Genomic DNA, 20,126 nt, shown 5'->3' with positions numbered 1-20,126 from the left:
GGCAGATTCACCAACGTTTGTATGTCAGCTTTTATCCATCCAGATCAGAGAATTTCCAGTTTGATTGTCTCAAAACACCAAAGTTCTGACAATGTAGCAGTGGTATCTGTTTTTACAGTATTGTATTACCAAGTGAAAGGTAGAACTGCACTCATAAGTGACTGTGAGTAGAGAAATTACCTATATATGAGAGAAATATATCTCTAATATATGTAATTAATTACATATAATATGTATATTGTATATATGTAATATATGAGAGAAATGTCAGTAAACACTGTCAGAAAAACGACCAAAAGACATCGAGAAGGTTTGGGGCAGCCACCCATTTAATCAATTACGGCTGCAAAAAGTATCGAAAAACATCGACATGTTCATTCAACCGAGTCCAAAACAGAACTGATCTCCAGGTAGCAAGATGGCAGCTTTAAAGGCCAGTAGCGGAAGTGATGTCATCCTGACCGGAACCAGAAGTGACGTCAGTGGCTGCCCCAGAGCCGGGTGGGATTTCCCTAGAATGGTCTGCAAAAGATCGAGAGGGAAAATTAGTGCACTCCGCCCCCCCTTGGTCTGGCATGGAACTACCTGTATTTAAGCCCTTTAGCTGTCTCCTAAACACACGTGTGTGACAGGGCCCCCCCCCCCCCTTAGCCCTGACCCGTCGGGTCGGGTGTCCTGCACCGAGAGGTTGTGAACGCGGGAGAGAGCATCGGCATTGGCGTGTAGAGAACCCTTCCGATGAATGAGCGAAAACTTGTAATGTTGCAGATCGAGGAACCACCTCATGACTCGTGGGTTAGACTCCTTGTGTAGGGCCATCCACTGTAAAAGGGCATGGTCCGTGACTAGAGTAAACTCCCGACCCAAGAGGTAGTATCTCAACTGTGTGATCGCCCACTTAATCGCAAGAGCCTCCCTCTCCACTGCCGCGTATCTGGTCTCTCGATCCAACAGTTTCCGGCTCAGAAACATGATGGGGTGTTCAGCACCATAGACACTTTGGCTCAGCACTGCCCCTAGGCCTGTGTCCGAAGCGTCCATCTGGAGGATAAAAGGCCGTGAAAAATCAGGCGCCTTTAAAACGGGTGCCGACGTCGGGGAATTTATTAAGTCACTGAAGGCTGCCTCAGTCATATCAGTCCATACCACAGTATTAGGAGCCCTCTTCTTTGTTAAATTAGTCAAGGGCACGGCTCTCTCCGAAAAACGTGGTACAAACCGGCGGTAATACCCCGCTAATCCGAGAAATGCCTGGACTTGCCACTTGGTTCGCGGACGGGGCCATGTCAAAATGGCTTGTATTTTAGAGCACTGCGGCTTCACTGTACCACGACCCACCAGGTAGCCCAAATACTTGTCTTCGTCCAATCCAAAGAAATATTTCTTTGGGTTGATGCGAAGACCGGTTTCTCCCAGCGTCCGTAACACGGCTCCAACGTGCTGTAGGTGTTCCTTCCAGGTGCTGGAATAGATGATGACGTCATCCAGGTAGGCAGCACTATACGTGTTATGGGGGCGGAGCACTTTGTTCACCAGACGCTGGAAAGTTGCAGGAGCCCCATGTAACCCAAATGGAAGGACACGATACTGCCAGTGCCCACTAGGGGTGCTAAACGCGGTTTTACCCTTTGCGGAGTCCGTTAAAGGAACCTGCCAGTACCCTTTGGTCATGTCAAGTGTGGTCAAGTATTCTGCCTGTCCAAGCCTCTCAAGGAGGTCGTCCACTCGAGGCATGGGATAAGCATCAAATAGTGAGACCTAATTAAGTCGACGGAAGTCATTGCAAAACCTCCAACTTCCGTCGGGCGTAGGAACCAAGACAATTGGGCTGGACCAGGGACTATGACTCTCCTCTATGACTCCTAGGTCCAGCATGCGCTTGATTTCCAGTTCCACTTCTGCTTTCTTTGCCTCGGGAAGACGGTACGGGCGTTCTCGGACTATGACCCCGGGTTCAGTCACAATGTCATGGGCAACCAGAGAAGTCCTTCTGGGGATTTCGTCAACCACCTCCGGGACGGACGAGATAACTGTCTCTAGCTCCCGCCTCTGTCGGTTATTTAAATTAGACCCGAAGTTAAGGGTGTTACTTTGAGCAAAAAGGGAGCGGGGCTGGCCGGAGGTGGGATCAGGGTCCCTTTCCTTCCACGGTTTCAGCAGGTTCACGTGATATATCCGCTCTCTCGGTCGACGATTGGGTTGTTTCACCAAATAGTCGACGAGCCCCTTTCGTCCAGTGGGCAAGTAGTTTAGAGTGGGAGGTGGGAACCAATACCATGACTCGATCCCCCGGCTGGAACTTCCGGAGTGTCGTGCCACGGTCGTAATAGTGGGCCTGTGCTGATTGCGCCTCTTGCATGTGACTTTTTAATATGGGTCGAATCTTCTCAAATCTAGCGCGTAACTGTGCGATATATTCCAAAATATTAATTGTGGGAAGGGCCTCTCCTTCCCAACCTTCCTTTAGAATGTCCAATATGCCCCGGGGTTGTTGCCCATATAATAATTCAAAGGGTGAGAACCCCGTTGAGGCTTGCGGGACTTCCCAGTAGGCAAAGAGTACGAGGGGGAGGAGTTGATCCCAATTCCTCCCATCCCCGCTGACCACCTTGCGAAGCATCTGTTTGAGAGTCTGATTAAACCTCTCTACTAAACGATTGGTTTGAGGATGATACACCGCGGTTCTCAAGTGCTTTGTTTTGAGTAACTTGGCCGTTTCCTTGAACGTCTCCGAGGTAAACGGCGTCCCTTGGTCCGTAAGGACTTCTTTAGGGATTCCAACTCGCGCAAAGACCTCCATTAGTGCCTGTGCGATTGCTTTAGAATTAGCTGAGCACAATGGGACAGCTTCCGGATATCGGGTCGCATAATCCACGAGGACTAATATATATTTATGTCCTCGGGCCGAGGGTTCCAGGGGTCCCACTATGTCAACCCCTATCCTTTCAAAGGGAACATCAATTAAGGGGAGGGGAATGACCAAAAGACATCGAGAAGGTTTGGGGTAGCCACCCATTTAATCGATTACAGCTGCAAAAAGTATCGAAAAACATCGACATGTTCATTCAACTGAGTCCAAAACAGAACTGATCTCCAGGTAGCAAGATGGCAGCTTTAAAGGCCAGTAGCGGAAGTGATGTCATCCCGACCGGAACCAGAAGTGACGTCAGTGGCTGCCCCAGAGCCGGGTGGGATTTCCCTAGAATGGTCTGCAAAAGATCGAGAGGGAAAATTAGTGCACTCCACCCCCCCTTGGTCTGGCATGGAACTACCTGTATTTAAGCCCTTTAGCTGTCTCCTAAACACACGTGTGTGACAACACATATACAAATAGCTCAAAGATGTGGTAATAAAGCACTGGATGAACAAATGAAGACAGCAGAAGTCATGTCTGGAATTGCTTTGTTGTTTAGGCAGGAAACTATAGTGAGAATTCTGTTTGCTTTTTTTTTTTTTTTTAAAGCAACATGTACACACACACAGGCTACCTTTATTGGAAGTTTTATCTCATTATATAGTTAGTTCAGAAATAGATTCATGTGTAATTTGAGAGAGCAGTAATCATTTGAGCGTTGTAATCATTTAACTTGTAATATGAAGAATTTGTAAAGGGAGGTGAAATGATAGTGATATTAATCACTTTTTAATAGTATTCTACACATTTTAAATAAAGGAATGGATGCTTCACATTTATTCTTCGATTGAAACGAATGTGTCTACAGAAGTCCTTTCAAGCCCCCAGTACGTTTTCTTACTGCCGTATATAGTTCAGGTTAACAGGAGGAAACCTTGCATGCATCCATAATTAAACATAAAAAAGTGGTGTATGTGTGAAGATAATGCATGGTGGCAATGCTAACTGCATGTTTTGGCTTGTTTCTTTTAACACAGTACATTTTGTATTAACAGGTAGTGGTGCTTTGTGCTCATCCATTAAATATTTACTCTTTAGTATTTTTTTTAACCAGCTAACAATGCAAATCTAAATCTTACAATAGCAAATGTTGCAAGCCAAACCAGATTTTAAAAGCATGGTGTTAGAAAAATACCCTTAAAGAGTTTGCTTAGATGAAAATATTATGAATTATCTTGGGATTTTCCTGTAATGAAATCTCCCCAAGATTACAATATCACCCACATGTTGTTACATTGTGGAACTCCTTTACACAACTGATTTCAAAAATGTTAAAAATGTAAGCCTTGCATTGTATTTTGATATTTGTGAATTCCAGTCCTAGCTTACTTAAATGATAGCTGGGCAACTACTTGATTGATATACCACTATTTTAAATTTGTTGTTATTACTTACATTTATTTTATAATCTATTACAGAAAAAGGCATAATATTGTGTTTTGAGTAATGGAGTTACTTTTTATAGAAAGCTGCTAAATTGGATTTCTGTTTTTGCTTTGGTATTAAATTGGTAACAAATACAAAAGTCTAATATCATGACATTCCTAATGCCTTCTACAAAAAGGACTAATTGATGCATATTGCTTGACAGACAGTAAGGTAATTTGAGTTTTTGTACAAAGACATAGTGGGTTCATGTGCAGAGTTCACATATACTGTATACTGTATATTTCTTCCTGCTTCTTCATAGATTTTTTGCAGAAATCTTCCACATTGATGTAGTTACCCTTTATAAGATTATTTTGATATGAGTGTGAGACATTGTGTATTTAGAAAATAAAACACAGCCTGATTAAATAGTATTATTGAAAATGTTGTAGTTAATATATACAGTATGTATATAATTCAGATTGACTGACTGACTGACGCACTCAACAAAAACAATATTTCCTGAAGCTGATATTTGGCAGGATGATACATCTTGGCCAGTAGGTATCTGCTAAGACAGGACACTTCGGCATATCAATACCAAAACCAAATACCACAAAATGGCAAAAATGCATTGATGAGAGAGAGGTTTAGGAGCACGTGCTGATACAGGATTTGAATGAAATATGATGAATTTGTAGAAAAAAATAAAAATTAGCAGACACATTTTTTTGTTGTTGATATTAATCACTAATGATGCTCTAGCGAGTTCAACATTCTAACACACCATGCCCCCCGTTTCATCACAGAGATCTCACAGAAATAGGACATACTTGTTTATGCAAATGTAGGCCGTCTGAAGAAGCAAAGGGAAAAAAGCAAAGTTTGGTGAAGCTAAGCACAGTTAGAGATGGGGAAAAACATCAGGCAGAACTATCGGTCACTTTGGCAGAGTGGGGATGCATCAAATGTTACATTTAATCAGAAATAAACCTGTTATAGTACATTTTTTTCATCCGTGCTTAGCCTTGCGTTTTTAAAAAAGCCAACACTGTTGGCCACCTGCACATTGTCGTTAAGTTCGCAGGACCAATTAACGATCAGCACTAAACATTTTTTGAAGTTAAAAAACAAAGAGGAAAAAAAAATGCAGCAAATTAACTGTTGGGGCCAAACAACGGCTGAACAAAGTTAAGTACAATTTTATTTCTATAGCCAATGAAGATTCTGTTTTTCAGAATGTAGGAAGACGAGAACAGGACTTTTGAGTGAGTAAAAGTAATTAGTAACGTTAAATGAATAAACATGTTTTTCAGTGCATTCGTTTGTGTTGGTTTAAAATTTTGTCATTGGATATCTTCTGCTTACTGGCTGCTGAAAATGTCTGGCCCAGCTACATTTCTTGGTTTGAAAATCTGGCCCAATTGAATTTGTAGTTGAATAGCCCTGATGCACACCTTTGGAATATGGGAGGAAATAGTGGTGCACGGATAAAGTAATCCACAGGTAGAACATTCAAACTGATACAGAAATAAAACTTTTAAGTAGAATACTGACTAGGTTTGCACAGTATACTGGTACTAAAAAAGTACTGAAAAAAAAACAGTTTTTTGAAATGGTATATTACCACCATTTTGTTAATTTCAATACCAGAAGTTAATGTTACTTTTCTAGCACCTCATGCTCAGTTGTTTATTAGTTTGATTAGAACTTCACAGGGGAAGGTCTTCGATTTAATACATGTGTTTTATGTAGTTTAAATTACCAAGGGGAAACCCAACCTTCCCCTCTCTTCAAATGTATACAGTAGAATCTCGCTTATCTGACATAAACGGGCTGGCAGAACGTTGGGTAAACGAAATTGTCGGATAATGGGAGGTGTTAAGAAAAAGCCTATTAAATGTCAAACTATGTAATAATACGTAATGTTTTCGGTTCTCGAACGTCTCTGAACACGTACAAATCGGGTTATGACCAAAAAATTCGCCAAACTTTTGCATCCGTTCACGATCACACACTCGGTATATGAACAAGCCAGTTTCCCTTTCGGTTTGTGTGCGCCGATGATTTCCGCACGTGTTTAGTCTCTTCCTGTGCAGCAAGAGAGAGAGAGAGAGCCGGAGAGAGAGACACAGACAGACATACGCACGCGCAAGAAAGAGACGCATGCACGCACTCACATAAACACACACACGCAAGAGAAACACATGCGCACACACACACGCACAAGAGAAAGAGAGACACATGCGCGCACACACACGAGAGAAAGAGAGACACATGCACGCGCGCACACACACACACACGAGAGAAACACATGCGCACACACACACACGCGCAAGAGAAAGAGAGACACATGCGTGCGCACACACACACACACACACACACACGAGCGAGAGAGACACAGGCGTGCACACACGGGAGCGAGAGAGACACAAGCACGCGCGCACACACGCCAGCGAGAGAGAGACACACACGCTCACACGCCAGAGAGGGCAGGCCACATAATCCACTATAATCATGTTTTACAACAAAACAACAGAAAAATTTAACTGAAAAAATGAACTTGGCAACAAAAAATAGACTACACTCATGCTCGCAACTTGCAGTTCTTGTTGCCGATTGATGCGTTTTTTTGTTTTTTGCGGTGGGACGTCGGATAATACAGAATGTTGGATAAGCGAAGGTCGAATAAGCGAGACTCTACTGTATATTTATATAAATGTGCTGAAAGACACCAAGGGAGAGTGGGCTGTGAGACAGTGAATGGGTTCAGCCTGAAAGCTGGCGTTGATGTTGAAGTCAAAATTTTAGGACCGATCCTATACTTATCCTGACCCTACTGTCATTTTATTTTTTTAACATCTGATTGAGCATTTTTTCATTATAAACTGAGATTTACCATGGAATTTTTTTAGGTAATGATTACATCTGATCTCACATTGTATTGTAATATAAAACAAACAGGCACCAACTTTGTATTGTAAAGGTCTTTTACCAGTACAGAACTGTATTAAAACTGTATTACAATTATTTACCCATAGTTTGTCTATTAACTTAATGACTTTTCAGGAACTCGCCCTCTGTATTACTTCCGTTTTGAAAAAAGAAAAGTTTATATATTTTATATTAATTTCATATATAAAAAAACAGGACAGCATATGAAAAACAGTAATTTCATTTGTTCAGTATTATTTTATTACTTTCATTCACAGATATCTCAGTATGCAGAGATTTTGGCACAAGTAAATGTTATGTGAAATCCCACTGCAGTTAGTGCTGCGTCATCCAATTGTAGAACGTTGTTTCTTTCCAGTTTTAAGCAGCATCTTAATATACAACATTCATAATAAATAAAGTCCTGTTTTCAAGTAGGATGTCATGAAACATTTTCACTGTGGACATTGCAAAGTAGAATTTTATTTAGATTCTGAGCAGTGTCACTAAAAAGCTATTCAGGCTTCACTTTATACACACACGGGCACATAAACACTCCAGGGAGGGGGAATAACATGGCAGTTTGGCTCATTGAACAACATATGTTTGATTCCAAAAGGACTCTGAATTCTGCCAGTTGAGTCGGATTGCAAAGCATGGAATGTATAACAATACGGGGGAGCAAATTAGTCTAGATGAATGGTTTTTCCTAACAGTGAAAGCAAATTGTGAAGGAAAGCATAGTGTGTACAAACATAAAGGCTAATTAACTAACAAGCATGACAGCTAATTCACCTTCACAATGTTTGGTCCTTCCAACTGCAGGATCCAGCCTGTTTGGCACAGCTTTGCAGGGGAGCCTACACTAATATCCCTCCAATATTTTCGTTCTTTTACACATTGCACTTGGAATAGGAACCATTCATTTTTCAAAGCATGCTAATGCTTACCAGAATAAAAAATCAAAACTTCTTCTCTAGCTATGTTAATGTGATCAACATAAAAGCTTGCATTCACTATAATAATAAACAAAAATGTATACTGCATTATGCTGATGACATTTTCTACATATATAGCTACAAGTTAGTATCATGCATTGTTGTAAAGAGAAATATATATCTTTAAATCTTAGAATCCATTTGTGGCATATTAGTGTCAGTAGCAGCTTAATATTCCTTTAATAGTATAGTGGATTGTTACTGTTTTAACTCTTTTTTCATCTTTATTTCTTAGGATTTACTCTAAATTTCATCAGAGGAAAATGCAAGAGTTAAGTGAGACAGGACTCATGCACTTCATTTGCCTCTTTCTTCTTTTGGCAAGAACAGCTGAGGTGGAGGATGTGGTGAGCAGAGCAACAGACCTTTTAGGTACATTGACAAGAAGCTCCATTTCAGTTGCTAATAAGGGACTCATATGGAAAGGACTTTTTGCTTTTCTCCTTATCTATGAGGAAAAGGGTCTTGACATCAGTGCACTGGCAGATCACTTGTCTTCCAGTTTCCATCAGGTAGCCAAAGAGTTCTATCTAAAAACCACAGATCACTCACGGAAACAAACTTTGTGGATACTGCTGTCAGCATACATTGATGGGGTTCAGGAAGTGATTGAGAACAGCTCACACCTACACTTGTCAGAGGAAAAACTTTTCAATGAAGGTTTTAGTATGCTTTTACCTGCATGCCAAATTTCTGAGCTAAACTTCACCTTGAGTTTCCTGCAAACTGTTATTGCTCAGTTAAGGTAAGTGAATTTGCTAGTTGTTGATTATTATTACTTGCAAATCATTCAGATATTTGTTATATTAGTGTTGCTTTTTGATTGTGTCTAGTGTATCACGAAGTTGTTAAAAATGCTATAGTAGAGAAATTCATTCATAATGCTTAATGTAAATGATTTTTGTCTTCAAGCAACAAATTGTTAAACTGAAAGTTAGTTATACTGTAAAATTTACAAATCCCAGTTAGGTCCTGGGTTTGTGATTCCCTGTCAGCAGTTTGTATAGAACAGAGGTATCTTGGTTAGAGGAAATAACGTACAAATTAGTGTTTAGAAGGTCTTTCCAAAGGGACTACTGTGTGTGCCCTCCCACATTTTACAGCAAACAGAAACATGGTCATAGATAAGGATATACAAACTGTAACCTTTGGTTAAATTTAAGATACAAGTGGCTATCATTGATTGGTGTATTACTATGTCACACTTGTGTGATATGTAAACTAAATTATCCGTCTTAACTCTCTATGTTCTTTACACATACCCTAATAAGGTAAATATATTTTATGAACATGTGTCTTAGAAGTTTTGTTAATTGCTGTACTGTGACATAGCGCATTTTTTTAAATTTCCAGTGACATACTGGAAATGTGCTGGTGATTCAGAAACTTCACTATTATTCTTCCGCTTACTCTCTGTGGATGCTGACCATACTTGTAGCACAGTAAAGAATACTGGAATTGCAATTGCCAGGACATGTTTTCAAATATATGCATACTGTAGCCGCCGAAGCATAAGGCGAGATCAAGCACGGATAAAATGCATGTCAAAAGAAATCTCTCAGTCCAAAAGTTCATTTTAAAATTATTTAGTGAAAATTAAAAGCAAATAATCCACACAAGAATAAAAGAAGAAATAGTTGCACACGTAGAATAAAAGGCAAAAAAAAAGGAAAAATGTGTCTTCTATAAACTTAACTAAAGTTTCTCAAGAAAAGCTATTTCTGTACTTAAAAGTTCTTTACTTCTTCTTTCTATACTTAAAGATTCTTAGCTTCTTCTGTACGCTTTAAACGTACAGCTTTGCGCTTAAATAAGCACGAGTTACTTCACACACTCACACGGCCCGTTAGCACGAGCACGTGCCCAGGCACGGTCACGGTTTAAAACCGTATGCCTCTACACCTTACACATGTCAAGGCTGTCACTAACTGAAGAATAATGTTTACTCAAAACTGTTAGAAATGGCAAGAATATACCAATACAATTCTACTTATGGGCGTTTTAGGAACTTCCCATAGATTATGCATTGTCATCTAGTAAAATATTTATGAATCTTATATAACTAGGAAAATACACATATATTAATATTTTGTTTACTCTTTGGAGAAACAAAACATGCATTTTTTTTTATCTGTTGACATCCCAGTGTTTGGAAGGTACACTGTATTAATGAAAAAGTATAGCAAAAATTTTCAGGACTGTACAAACTACTGTAGTTCATTATTAGAGATTTTAATGTGAGGAGGACATTATTAAAAAAAAGTAGAAAAAAATATAGTAGATCATAAAATGTATTCAGTATTCACCATCTCTTCTGACAAATAAAGCAAATAATATATATAATATTTTTATGTCCTTATGAAAGTACACCCAGTGTCAAAGGTTTGCATTCCGATTCCCCACAAACAGTGTTAACCCAAAAGTAATCTGCAGCTCTGTCTGGACCACAGACTATAAAAACTGTGTTATCTCTGCTCTGCTGGGTTTTGCATTTACCAAAGTGTCAGATACAAATATGCTGTACAAATTGTTTGTACCATTTATCACTGCATATACAATACCATGTTAGAAAGCCAGGAATCACCACACATAAAAGCGGGATTTTGAAAATTTTGTAAATTATTTTTCCACAGAATAACACTTCGCATCTTCATTGTATAATTAGCAAAAGACCTTCTTATTGTTAAAAGTAAAAAAGTATTGCTGCCGAGCCACAGGTAAAGAGGCATTTGGTTCAAAAATTAAATTGCACCACATGCTCTGTGCCAGCTGTAACATCAAGTAGTCAGAGTTTAGATGACACGCTTGACCTACTTAAACTGTGATTTAAGGTAACCTCTGTTAGCAATCAACCAATTTATTTATATAAGACCTTAGAAAACATATACCATCTCAAGGCATTTTATAGTGTACTTTTTTTTTTTTTTTTTTTTTAACACTGTGAAGGATGGAGTTGTCAGATGTATTTATGTACAGCGCAAATTTGTTTATGTCTAGTGCTAAAAGAATGTTGTTTTAGTGTTTAGTTCTTTAATCTTAATATTGCAACTATTGAAGATTAGTGTGGGTTCCTAAGGTCAGACATTTTCAAGCATGATGGATTAAAGGGGAGGACTTTGACTTGCATAAGAAATGTAGGCTTTTCTTAGAAGTGTGTGCATCTTTACAAGGAAAGTTCTACATTGCAACTTTCATGTCATTTCTGTTGCAGACTCCTAAAATAACTGGTGTTTGCAGTTGACTACTTTTTATGAAAACTGTTTAAATACATGGTCGCCCATGGTCATCCTTAAAGCCAGAGAAGATTTGCTATCTTAAAATGATTTTTCATATTTCTGAACACTAAGCTGAAAATCTGTGTCAACTAATGGATATCCACTTTTGTGCCGCTCTTCCAATTTGCAACTTTCCCTGAAAGATTCAGAAAAAGCATATTTTGTTCAGGATTTATTCTTTAGAGGAAAGTGTAACTGCAAGTGGCTTTGCTCTTTTTGATGTATCTAGCTTTTTCAAAATAAGCAAACATTACAGTAATCCCTCCTCCATCGCGGGGGGTTGCGTTCCAGAGCCACCCGCGAAATAAGAAAATCCGCGAAGTAGAAACCATATGTTTATATGGTTATTTTTATATTGTCATGCTTGGGTCACAGATTTGCGCAGAAACACAGGAGGTTGTAGAGAGACAGGAACATTATTCAAACACTGCAAACAAACATTTGTCTCTTTTTCAAAAGTTTAAACTGTGCTCCATGACAAGACAGAGATGACAGTTCTGTCTCACAATTAAAAGAATGCAAACATATCTTCCTCTTCAAAGGAGTGCGTGTCAGGAGCACAGAATGTCACATAGATAGAGAAAACAATCTCTAGCAAACAAATCAATAGGGCTGTTTGGCTTTTAAGTATGCGAAGCACCGCGGCACAAAGCTGTTGAAGGCGGCAGCTCACACCCCCTCCGTCAGGATCAGGGAGAGAGAGAGAGAGAGAGACAGAGTTTGTTTTTCAGTCAAAAATCAATACATGCCCTTCGAGCTTTTAAGTATGCGAAGCACTGTGCAGCATGTCGTTTCAGGAAGCAGCTTTACAAAAGATAGCAACGTGAAGATAATCTTTCAGTATTTTTAGACGAGCGTCCGTATCGTCTAGGTGTGCAAACAGCCCCCCTGCTCAATCCCCATACATCAGAATCACAGATAGTCAGCGCAAGAGAGAGAGAAAAGTAAGCAATCTAGCTTCTCAGCCATCTGCCAATAGCGTCCCTTGTATGAAATCAACTGGGCAAACCAACTGAGGAAGCATGTACCAGAAATTAAAAGACCCATTGTCCGCAGAAATCCGCGAACCAGCAAAAAATCCGCTATATATATTTAAATATGCTTACATATAAAATCCGCGATGGAGTGAAGCTGCGAAAGGCGAAGTGCGATATAGCGAGGAATCACTGTACACATAATATAAATTAGTGATGCTTTCATAGTTTTCCAGATTTTCAGGGATTTGGTTGCATGTATGATAAAGAATTCAAAGCCTCTCTTGCATCTGATGCAATACCTACTTAGATGTTAGTATATGTCATTTAAAATTAAAGAAGAGTATTTATTTATTTCACTTACACTGTAATACAAACAAACAGTCTGGGTTACAAAGGGAAGTTTCCATTTGAATTTTTAGGACTAAAACTGAGCAAGGTTAATCTATATACAACCCCAAATCAGAAAAAGTTGGGACAGTGTGGAAAATGTGAATAAAAAAAGAAAAAAGCAAGTTATAAATTCTCCTCAAATTTTATTTCATTGCAGACAGTATGAACACAAAATAATTCATGTTTTTTTTTTGTCAACATCATTTGATTTGTAAATAAATATCCATTCTTGCCATTCAGGCTTGCAACACATTTCAAAAAAAGTTGGGGTAGTACAGCATTTACCACTTTGTACAGTTCCCCTGTCTTTTAACAACACTTAAGAGACCTTTAGGCATTGAAGAAATCAAGTGACTAAGTGTTGCAGGTGTTAGTTTGTCCCATTCTTCCTGCAAACAACGTTTTAGGTGCGCAACAGTACGGGGTCTTCGTTGACGCATTTTTCGTTTCAAAATGCGCCAAACATTCTCTATAGGAGACAAATCAGGGCTGCAGGCAGGCCAGTCAAGCATCTGCACCCTCTTCTTACGCAGCCATGCCTTTGTTATGCGCGCAGTATGTGGTTTGGCATTGTCTTGCTGAAATAAGCATGAGCGTCCCTGGAAAAGACGTTGTCTTGAAGGCAGCATTTGTTCCTCCAAAACTGAGATATACTTCTCAGCATTGATGGTGCCATCGCAGAAGTGCAAGTTACCTTTGCCGAAGGCACTGACACAACCCCATACCATGACAGACCCTGGCTTTTGGACTTGTATCTGGTAACAGTCTGGATGGTCCTTTTCCTCTTTGGTCCGCAGCACACGGTGTCCCATTTCTTCCAAAAAAGATGTGAAAAACCGATTCGTCTGACCACAATACACGTTTCCACTGCACAATGGACCATCCCAGATGCCTCCGAGCCCAGAGAAGTCGACGGCGCTTCTGGACACTATTTATGTAGGGCTTCCTTTTGGCACAGTACAGTTTTAGCTGGCATTTCCTAATGTAACTATGTACTGTAGTGCTTGAGAGTGACTTCCTGAAGTAGTACTGAGCCCACGCAGTTATATCATTTATTGATGAATGACGTTTTTTTTTTTTGGGAGAAATGCCCAAATCTCTTCCTATCTGTCTTTGAGAAATGTTTTTCTTCATCATTTCAAAGATTTTTGCCCGCACTTGGTGGCAAACTGGCGATCCTCTGCCCATCTTTGCTCCTAAAGGAATAGGCCTTTCCTTGATGCTGCTTTTGTACCGAATCATGATTGCAATCACCTATTAACATCACCAGTTTCAAATCACATCATTATTTAGTTATTATACCTCATTACTACCCCTTAATTGCCCCCATCCCAACTTTTTTTGGAATGTGTTGCAAGCCTGAATGGCAAGAATGGATATTTATTTACAAATCAAATGATGTTGACAAAACAAAACATGAATTATTTTGTGTTCATACTGTCTGCAATGAAATAAAATTTGAGGAGAATTTATAACTTGCTTTTTTCTTTTTTTATTCACATTTTCCACACTGTCCCAACTTTTTCTGATTTGGGGTTGTATATAAAATCCCTATGTGCATCCAGGTGTCCGTGTGTGGGTGTCTTCTGGTGAAGTGCGCATGCGTGGGGCACGGTGCTATGTGCGATATTACTGTCAGAGAAACTTAGAGGCGTTTTACGGAAATACAAACCAGTATTACTGCGAGAGGAAATTAAAGGTATACAACACAGTGACGCATATTACAGCCACATACAAGCCAGTGTTACTGTCAGAGGAGATTAAAGGCATATTACCGAAGCGCACGCCTGTATTACCGCCAGAGAAAATTAAAGGTATATTACGGACTTATAAGCCAGCGGACGTACAAGACGGTATCCTTCAATAAGGGCGCGCACAGGCATCCTTCAATAAGGGCACGCACAAAAAGGTGAGCCTCAAAAGGATGACCTCAATTGGGCGCAGCGAATAAAGGCGCGCGTAAATAAACATCTGCACCTGTTGCTCTTCACATATTCCAGAGCCATTTGTACTAAATTATCTACGCGCCCTTATTGATTAGAGCCGTACAAGACAGTATTACTGTCACAGAAAATTAAAGACACACAATACACGGCGGCAGCCCACGAAGAAAGGTCAGCTCAGCAAGTAAACAACAACAAAAGAAAGGCTGAAAGAAAGAAAAATACGACCAACAAAAAGAATGAGGTCAAAGTCCCTTGCCATTTAATATAGACTGTTCCTACTAATGTTTATGCACTACTGTTCTAGCGCCCGTTATTGAAACGGGCTAAATGACTAGTTTCTTATAATCCTTGATAGTTTTATCATTTGCAGCTCCACCTTAACTAATAATATTATTATTATTGTACTTTTTTAAATGCATGGGTTCTTTACCTGTAAAGCAGACAAGAAACACATGTTCAGCCATGTAGTTTAAACATTTGCAGAAGGCACATAATTTAGGATTATTGTTTTTGGTTTTGAGTAATATGTACACAGTGTTCACTTGATTTCTTGTTTGTTCCCGATAAATGCACTATGTCAAGGGAATATTAAAACAACAAGAAGTTAAGTTGCTATTCTGAATCGACAGATACAGATACATGAAATGTGAAAAATGTTTTTACTTCTTTTTTAAACCAAGTCTTGAAGATATATTTCATTGCAAATTTTAATTGAAATCCTTGTGATGCCCTGGTTGCCTGAACTTGGCACCTTTAACCAAGATGAACTGGACAATGAAGATATACACACACAGCAAGAGTTGGTACTTAGTGCCTTTATTTTCAAACAAAAAAGTACAGTGCTTTTTACAAATAAATAAATAAATAATCCTGCATAAAAACAGTGTACTGGTAAAGGTTAAAATGGCATAAATAAATGAAACCATCAAACAGGTTTAAAATTCCATGATAAAACAAAGTCAGGATCATTCTCTTTAAAAACCAATCAATAACTTTGGTGCCTCCTTTTAATAAAAGTCCCTGCTGCTCACCCAAGCTCAACAGCAGGAGACACCTTCTGACAGGTGCAGTGTGATTTTTACCTGGCTTTTGTCCCCACTGCCATCCCTGTGCATTCAACAGTGACTCCACAAACCTTGCTCCTTTTTCTCACCTCCGTCCCTTGTCATCTGCTGGACTTTCTAGGCTGACCCTTCCTCACAAGAACTGTCTACTCGCTCCATTTGGGGCCATCACCAAATGCTTGCCTCCACTCTGCAGCACCCACTCCTCCCCAGTCCTGGTGCTACTCTGTTTGTTTGTGTTTTTCTGTCTCTCCCTGTAACCACCAGACTGCTCATATCTTTTTCATTTCTTTCTCCATATTTTTTTCCTTGTTCTCCCCAGGCACCTGTGGGTGAAGCATCTTAAATACTATCCACCATGCTTTCGTTTTGGTTTCACACAATAGTACTGTAAGAGTTTCAGCCATTTATTGGTTTTGACAATAAGCATTGCTGAAAGTTAGATTCATTTTTATTCTACAGTAATTTGGAAATGAAAATTTTTCACTCAGCCTCATGAGCATATATTTCAAAGAAATTGCAATGATGTCTAAAGTCCAGCACAAACCCCCAGATGTCACCTGCAGGGCTATAGATTTTTCAAAATTAATTCAAAACCATATTAGGGGTTACACCTTCATTAAAAATAACCCATAACTCAGTTGCACCCATGTTTGCAAACTTTGGCAGCACTTACACCCTTGTCAGAAGGAAAATTATTCCAGTCTCAAAGCTTTGTTTATGACCTGTCAGATATATATTTTACTATAGAATCATGTTTTGTTTTTTTTCTTTTTCACTCCAATGGAACAGCCTAAAGTCCATTTACTTGTTCAGCAAAGCATGTCACTGCATCTTAAAGGTGTTGGGTGTTGAACATCTGAAAGATAATCTCCATTTCTTCATTCATCTCTTCCTGATTTTTCTTCCCGTTACTACTGTCTGATCAATTCCCCATTCCACTCAATGAACCAAGATTGCAGGGATGAAGCTGATCATCTTTGTAATGTTTTTAAAATGTACCAGATGTCATCTTCCACAAATAGAAACTACACCTGCGTGATGTCTAGCTTAATGACAATACTATCTTTGTTTATGAGGCTTCCTAGAACTGTACCCTGTTATTAAATTAATTATATGCAAACATGTCAAAAGTCAGTTGACTAGGAATTTGTGCACTAAGGACTAAAGAGCCACATAGTTCATTATAAAACCCCTAGGGCAGTGGTCCCCAACCTTTTTGACAGCAAGGACCACTGTATTAGATGCAAATATTTCCACAGACCGGTCTGTGTGTGTTTTGGGGGGGGGGGGGCAGTTTTATACACAATTTACATAACATTTCTATTATTATTAAAGTTATTAAGCAGTTTGCATACGTTTGCAATCTGAGATTTTTCTTCTTTTTCTGCATATAACAAAGACATATGCTTTACATTTGCCAATCCAACAGATTGCACAGCACAAACATTAACACTGCAATCTTTTTTTCGTGTTTGCCATTTCTATAGGAGGGTGACAATGAGTTAAATTCCAATGGATGTTTTTCAAATGTTGACAAGCAATAAGCAAAAGGAATCAATGAAAACCACAGACAACAAAAACAGCAAAAAAAAAAAAAAAAACAGTACGAGGAAAGTTCGAAGAAAGATTTTTTTACAATGTTTCTGTTTGTGGATCGTTCTGCAAACGTGCACAACTGAGCTGCAACTACAGATCTAACTGCTCTGTGGATGATTCGTTCAAGCATTTCAAGGTCACTTCGTTGTAATGAAAGCATCTGTTGAGTGTACTTCGTAGTAACGTGATTTCTATAGACTCATGTCATATGGGGAAACTGTTGGGACCATAAAAATACTTTGTTGTAATAGTCTCTCACCTTGGTCTCTCTCCTCTCTCTCTCCTATATATATACACACACATATATATCTATACTAATAAAAGGCAAAGCCCTCACTGACTGACTCACTGACTGACTCACTCATCACTAATTCTCCAACTTCCCGTGTAGGTAGAAGGCTGAAATTTGGCAGGCTCATTCCTTACAGCTTACTTACAAAAATTAGGCAGGTTTCATTTCGAAATTCTACGCATAATGGTCATAACTGGAACCTGTTTTTTGTCCATATACTCTAATGGAGGAGGTGGAGTCACGTATCGTGTCATCACGCCTCCTACATAATCACGTGAACTGAAAACAAGGAAGAGATTTACAGCACGAGTCAAACGCGGGAACGAAGGTAAATGACGTTAATTGTTGAGTGTCTTTTAATACTGTGTAAGCATACATATTAACACATGTGCAATTAAACGTGTGCATTTACGGGGTGATTTCTCAGGCTTAAAAGCTCGCCTTTTATCAAACGCGGGAACAAAGGTAAATGACGTTAATTGTTGAGTGTCTTTTAATACTGTGTAAGTATACATATTAACACATGTGCAATTAAACGTGTGCATTTACGGGGTGATTTCTCAGGCTTAAAAGCTCACCTTTTATTAAAAAGGTAAATGCAAACTGTTTTCATTCTGAAGGGCACAAACCACGTTAGATTTCATGCTCAAGAGTAAGCTCAGCACACAGCTTGGTCATATTACAACCAGAGGGGCGAACTGACAACGTGGTATACAAAGAGATCCTTAACAAATAATTATTGATTCATTTTCCCTCAGTTTAAAAAGGTTTACTTTTCTTCTTAATAAAAATTTTAAAGCAGTACTTCGCCGCTGCGAAGCGCGGGTATTTTGATATATATCAAAATATATCGCGTCATCACGCCTCCCATGTAAGCACGTGAACTGACCCGCTGCCGTTTGCAATGCCATATTCGCGAGATACAAGTTTAATGAGAAGACACGAGGTATAAACGACAGTTTGGATCACTTTGTAACAGAGTTAAAATTGCTGTAGCGAGAAACTTTTAACTGCCGGGTCTTAGCTAACATTAAATAAACCCGTGGACATCGCAACATCACACAAGAGAGCGGTTCACGTGAAGTGACTGAACGCAGCAGGAGTGATCACTTCGATGAATCAAACCTGTTCAAAAAACACATTACACAATTGATAAGGTACGAAAACAATATGAAACCGATTGTGGATTTGCGTACAGCCACTTAAACTTTGCGACGGCACGAGACTTCAGGTCACGTGTCTGCAAAAGAACCTCATTGAGGCAACTATTTTTACTGGCGGTGGCTCAGGGGAGAGAGTTTTTATTCCTCGCATCCCCGTTATACCCTCTGATCTCCCATTTCAATTCAAACGCCTCCAATTTCCACTAAGGCTCTGCTTTGCAATGACAATTAATAAGTCTCAGGGACAGACCCTACAAAAGGTTGGCATTGATTTGAGGCAGGACTGCTTTTCACATGGCCAACTGTAGGTTGCATGCTCAACAGTAAGCTACCACACAGCTTGGTCCTATTACAACCGGAGGGGCGAACTGACAACGTGGTATACAAAGAGATCCTTAACAAATAATTATTGATTCATTTTTTCTCAGTTTAAAAAGGTTTACTTCTTAATAAAAATTTTAAAGCAGTACTTCGCCGCTGCGAAGCGCGGGTATTTTGATATATATATATATATATATATATGTAGTTATGAATATATATATATATATATATATATATATATATATATATATATATATATATGTCAATGTATGTATGTATATACGTATGTCAATGTATGTATGTATATACGTATGTCTAGATATATGTAGATATGTATATATATGTGTATATATATGTAGATATGTATATATATGTGAATATATATGTAGATATGTATTTATATATGTGTATATATGTAGAAATGTATATACAGTAATCCCTCCTCCATCGCGGGGGTTGCGTTCCAGAGCCACCCGCGAAATAAGAAAATCCGCGAAGTAGAAACCATATGTTTATATGGTTATTTTTATATTGTCATGCTTGGGTCACAGATTTGCACAGAAACACAGGAGGTTGTAGAGAGACAGGAACATTATTCAAACACTGCAAACAAACATTTGTCTCTTTTTCAAAAGTTTAAACTGTGCTCCATGACAAGACAGAGATGAGAGTTCCGTCTCACAATTAAAAGAATGCAAACATATTTTCCTCTTCAAAGGAGTGCCCGTCAGGAGCAGAGTCTGTCAGAAAGACAGAGGAAAGCAAACAAATCAATAGGGCTGTTTGCTTTTAAGTATGCGAAGCACCGCGGCACAAAGCTGTTGAAGGCGGCAGCTCACACCCCCTCCGTCAGGAGCAGAGAGAGAGAGAGAGAGCCAGAGAAAA

The 20,126-nt window shown here is 39.2% G+C and overlaps 1 protein-coding gene across 3 annotated transcripts in view; it reads left to right on the top strand.

Annotated features, from left to right (window-relative positions):
* The window catches only part of mms22l (MMS22-like, DNA repair protein), a 182,773-nt gene that overhangs the window by 45,601 nt on the left and 117,046 nt on the right, over positions 1-20,126 (top strand). For all 3 annotated transcript variants that reach the window (XM_051924666.1, XM_028797840.2, XM_051924667.1), the window contains one exon: positions 8,450-8,959. In XM_051924666.1, the coding sequence (XP_051780626.1) occupies positions 8,450-8,959 (510 nt within the window). The remainder of the gene's footprint in view (positions 1-8,449; positions 8,960-20,126) is intronic.

This window comes from Erpetoichthys calabaricus, chromosome 3 (genome assembly GCF_900747795.2).
Source record: "Erpetoichthys calabaricus chromosome 3, fErpCal1.3, whole genome shotgun sequence".
Classification (NCBI taxonomy): Eukaryota; Metazoa; Chordata; class Cladistia; order Polypteriformes; family Polypteridae; genus Erpetoichthys; species Erpetoichthys calabaricus.
This window is presented reverse-complemented; position numbering and strand designations above follow the sequence as displayed.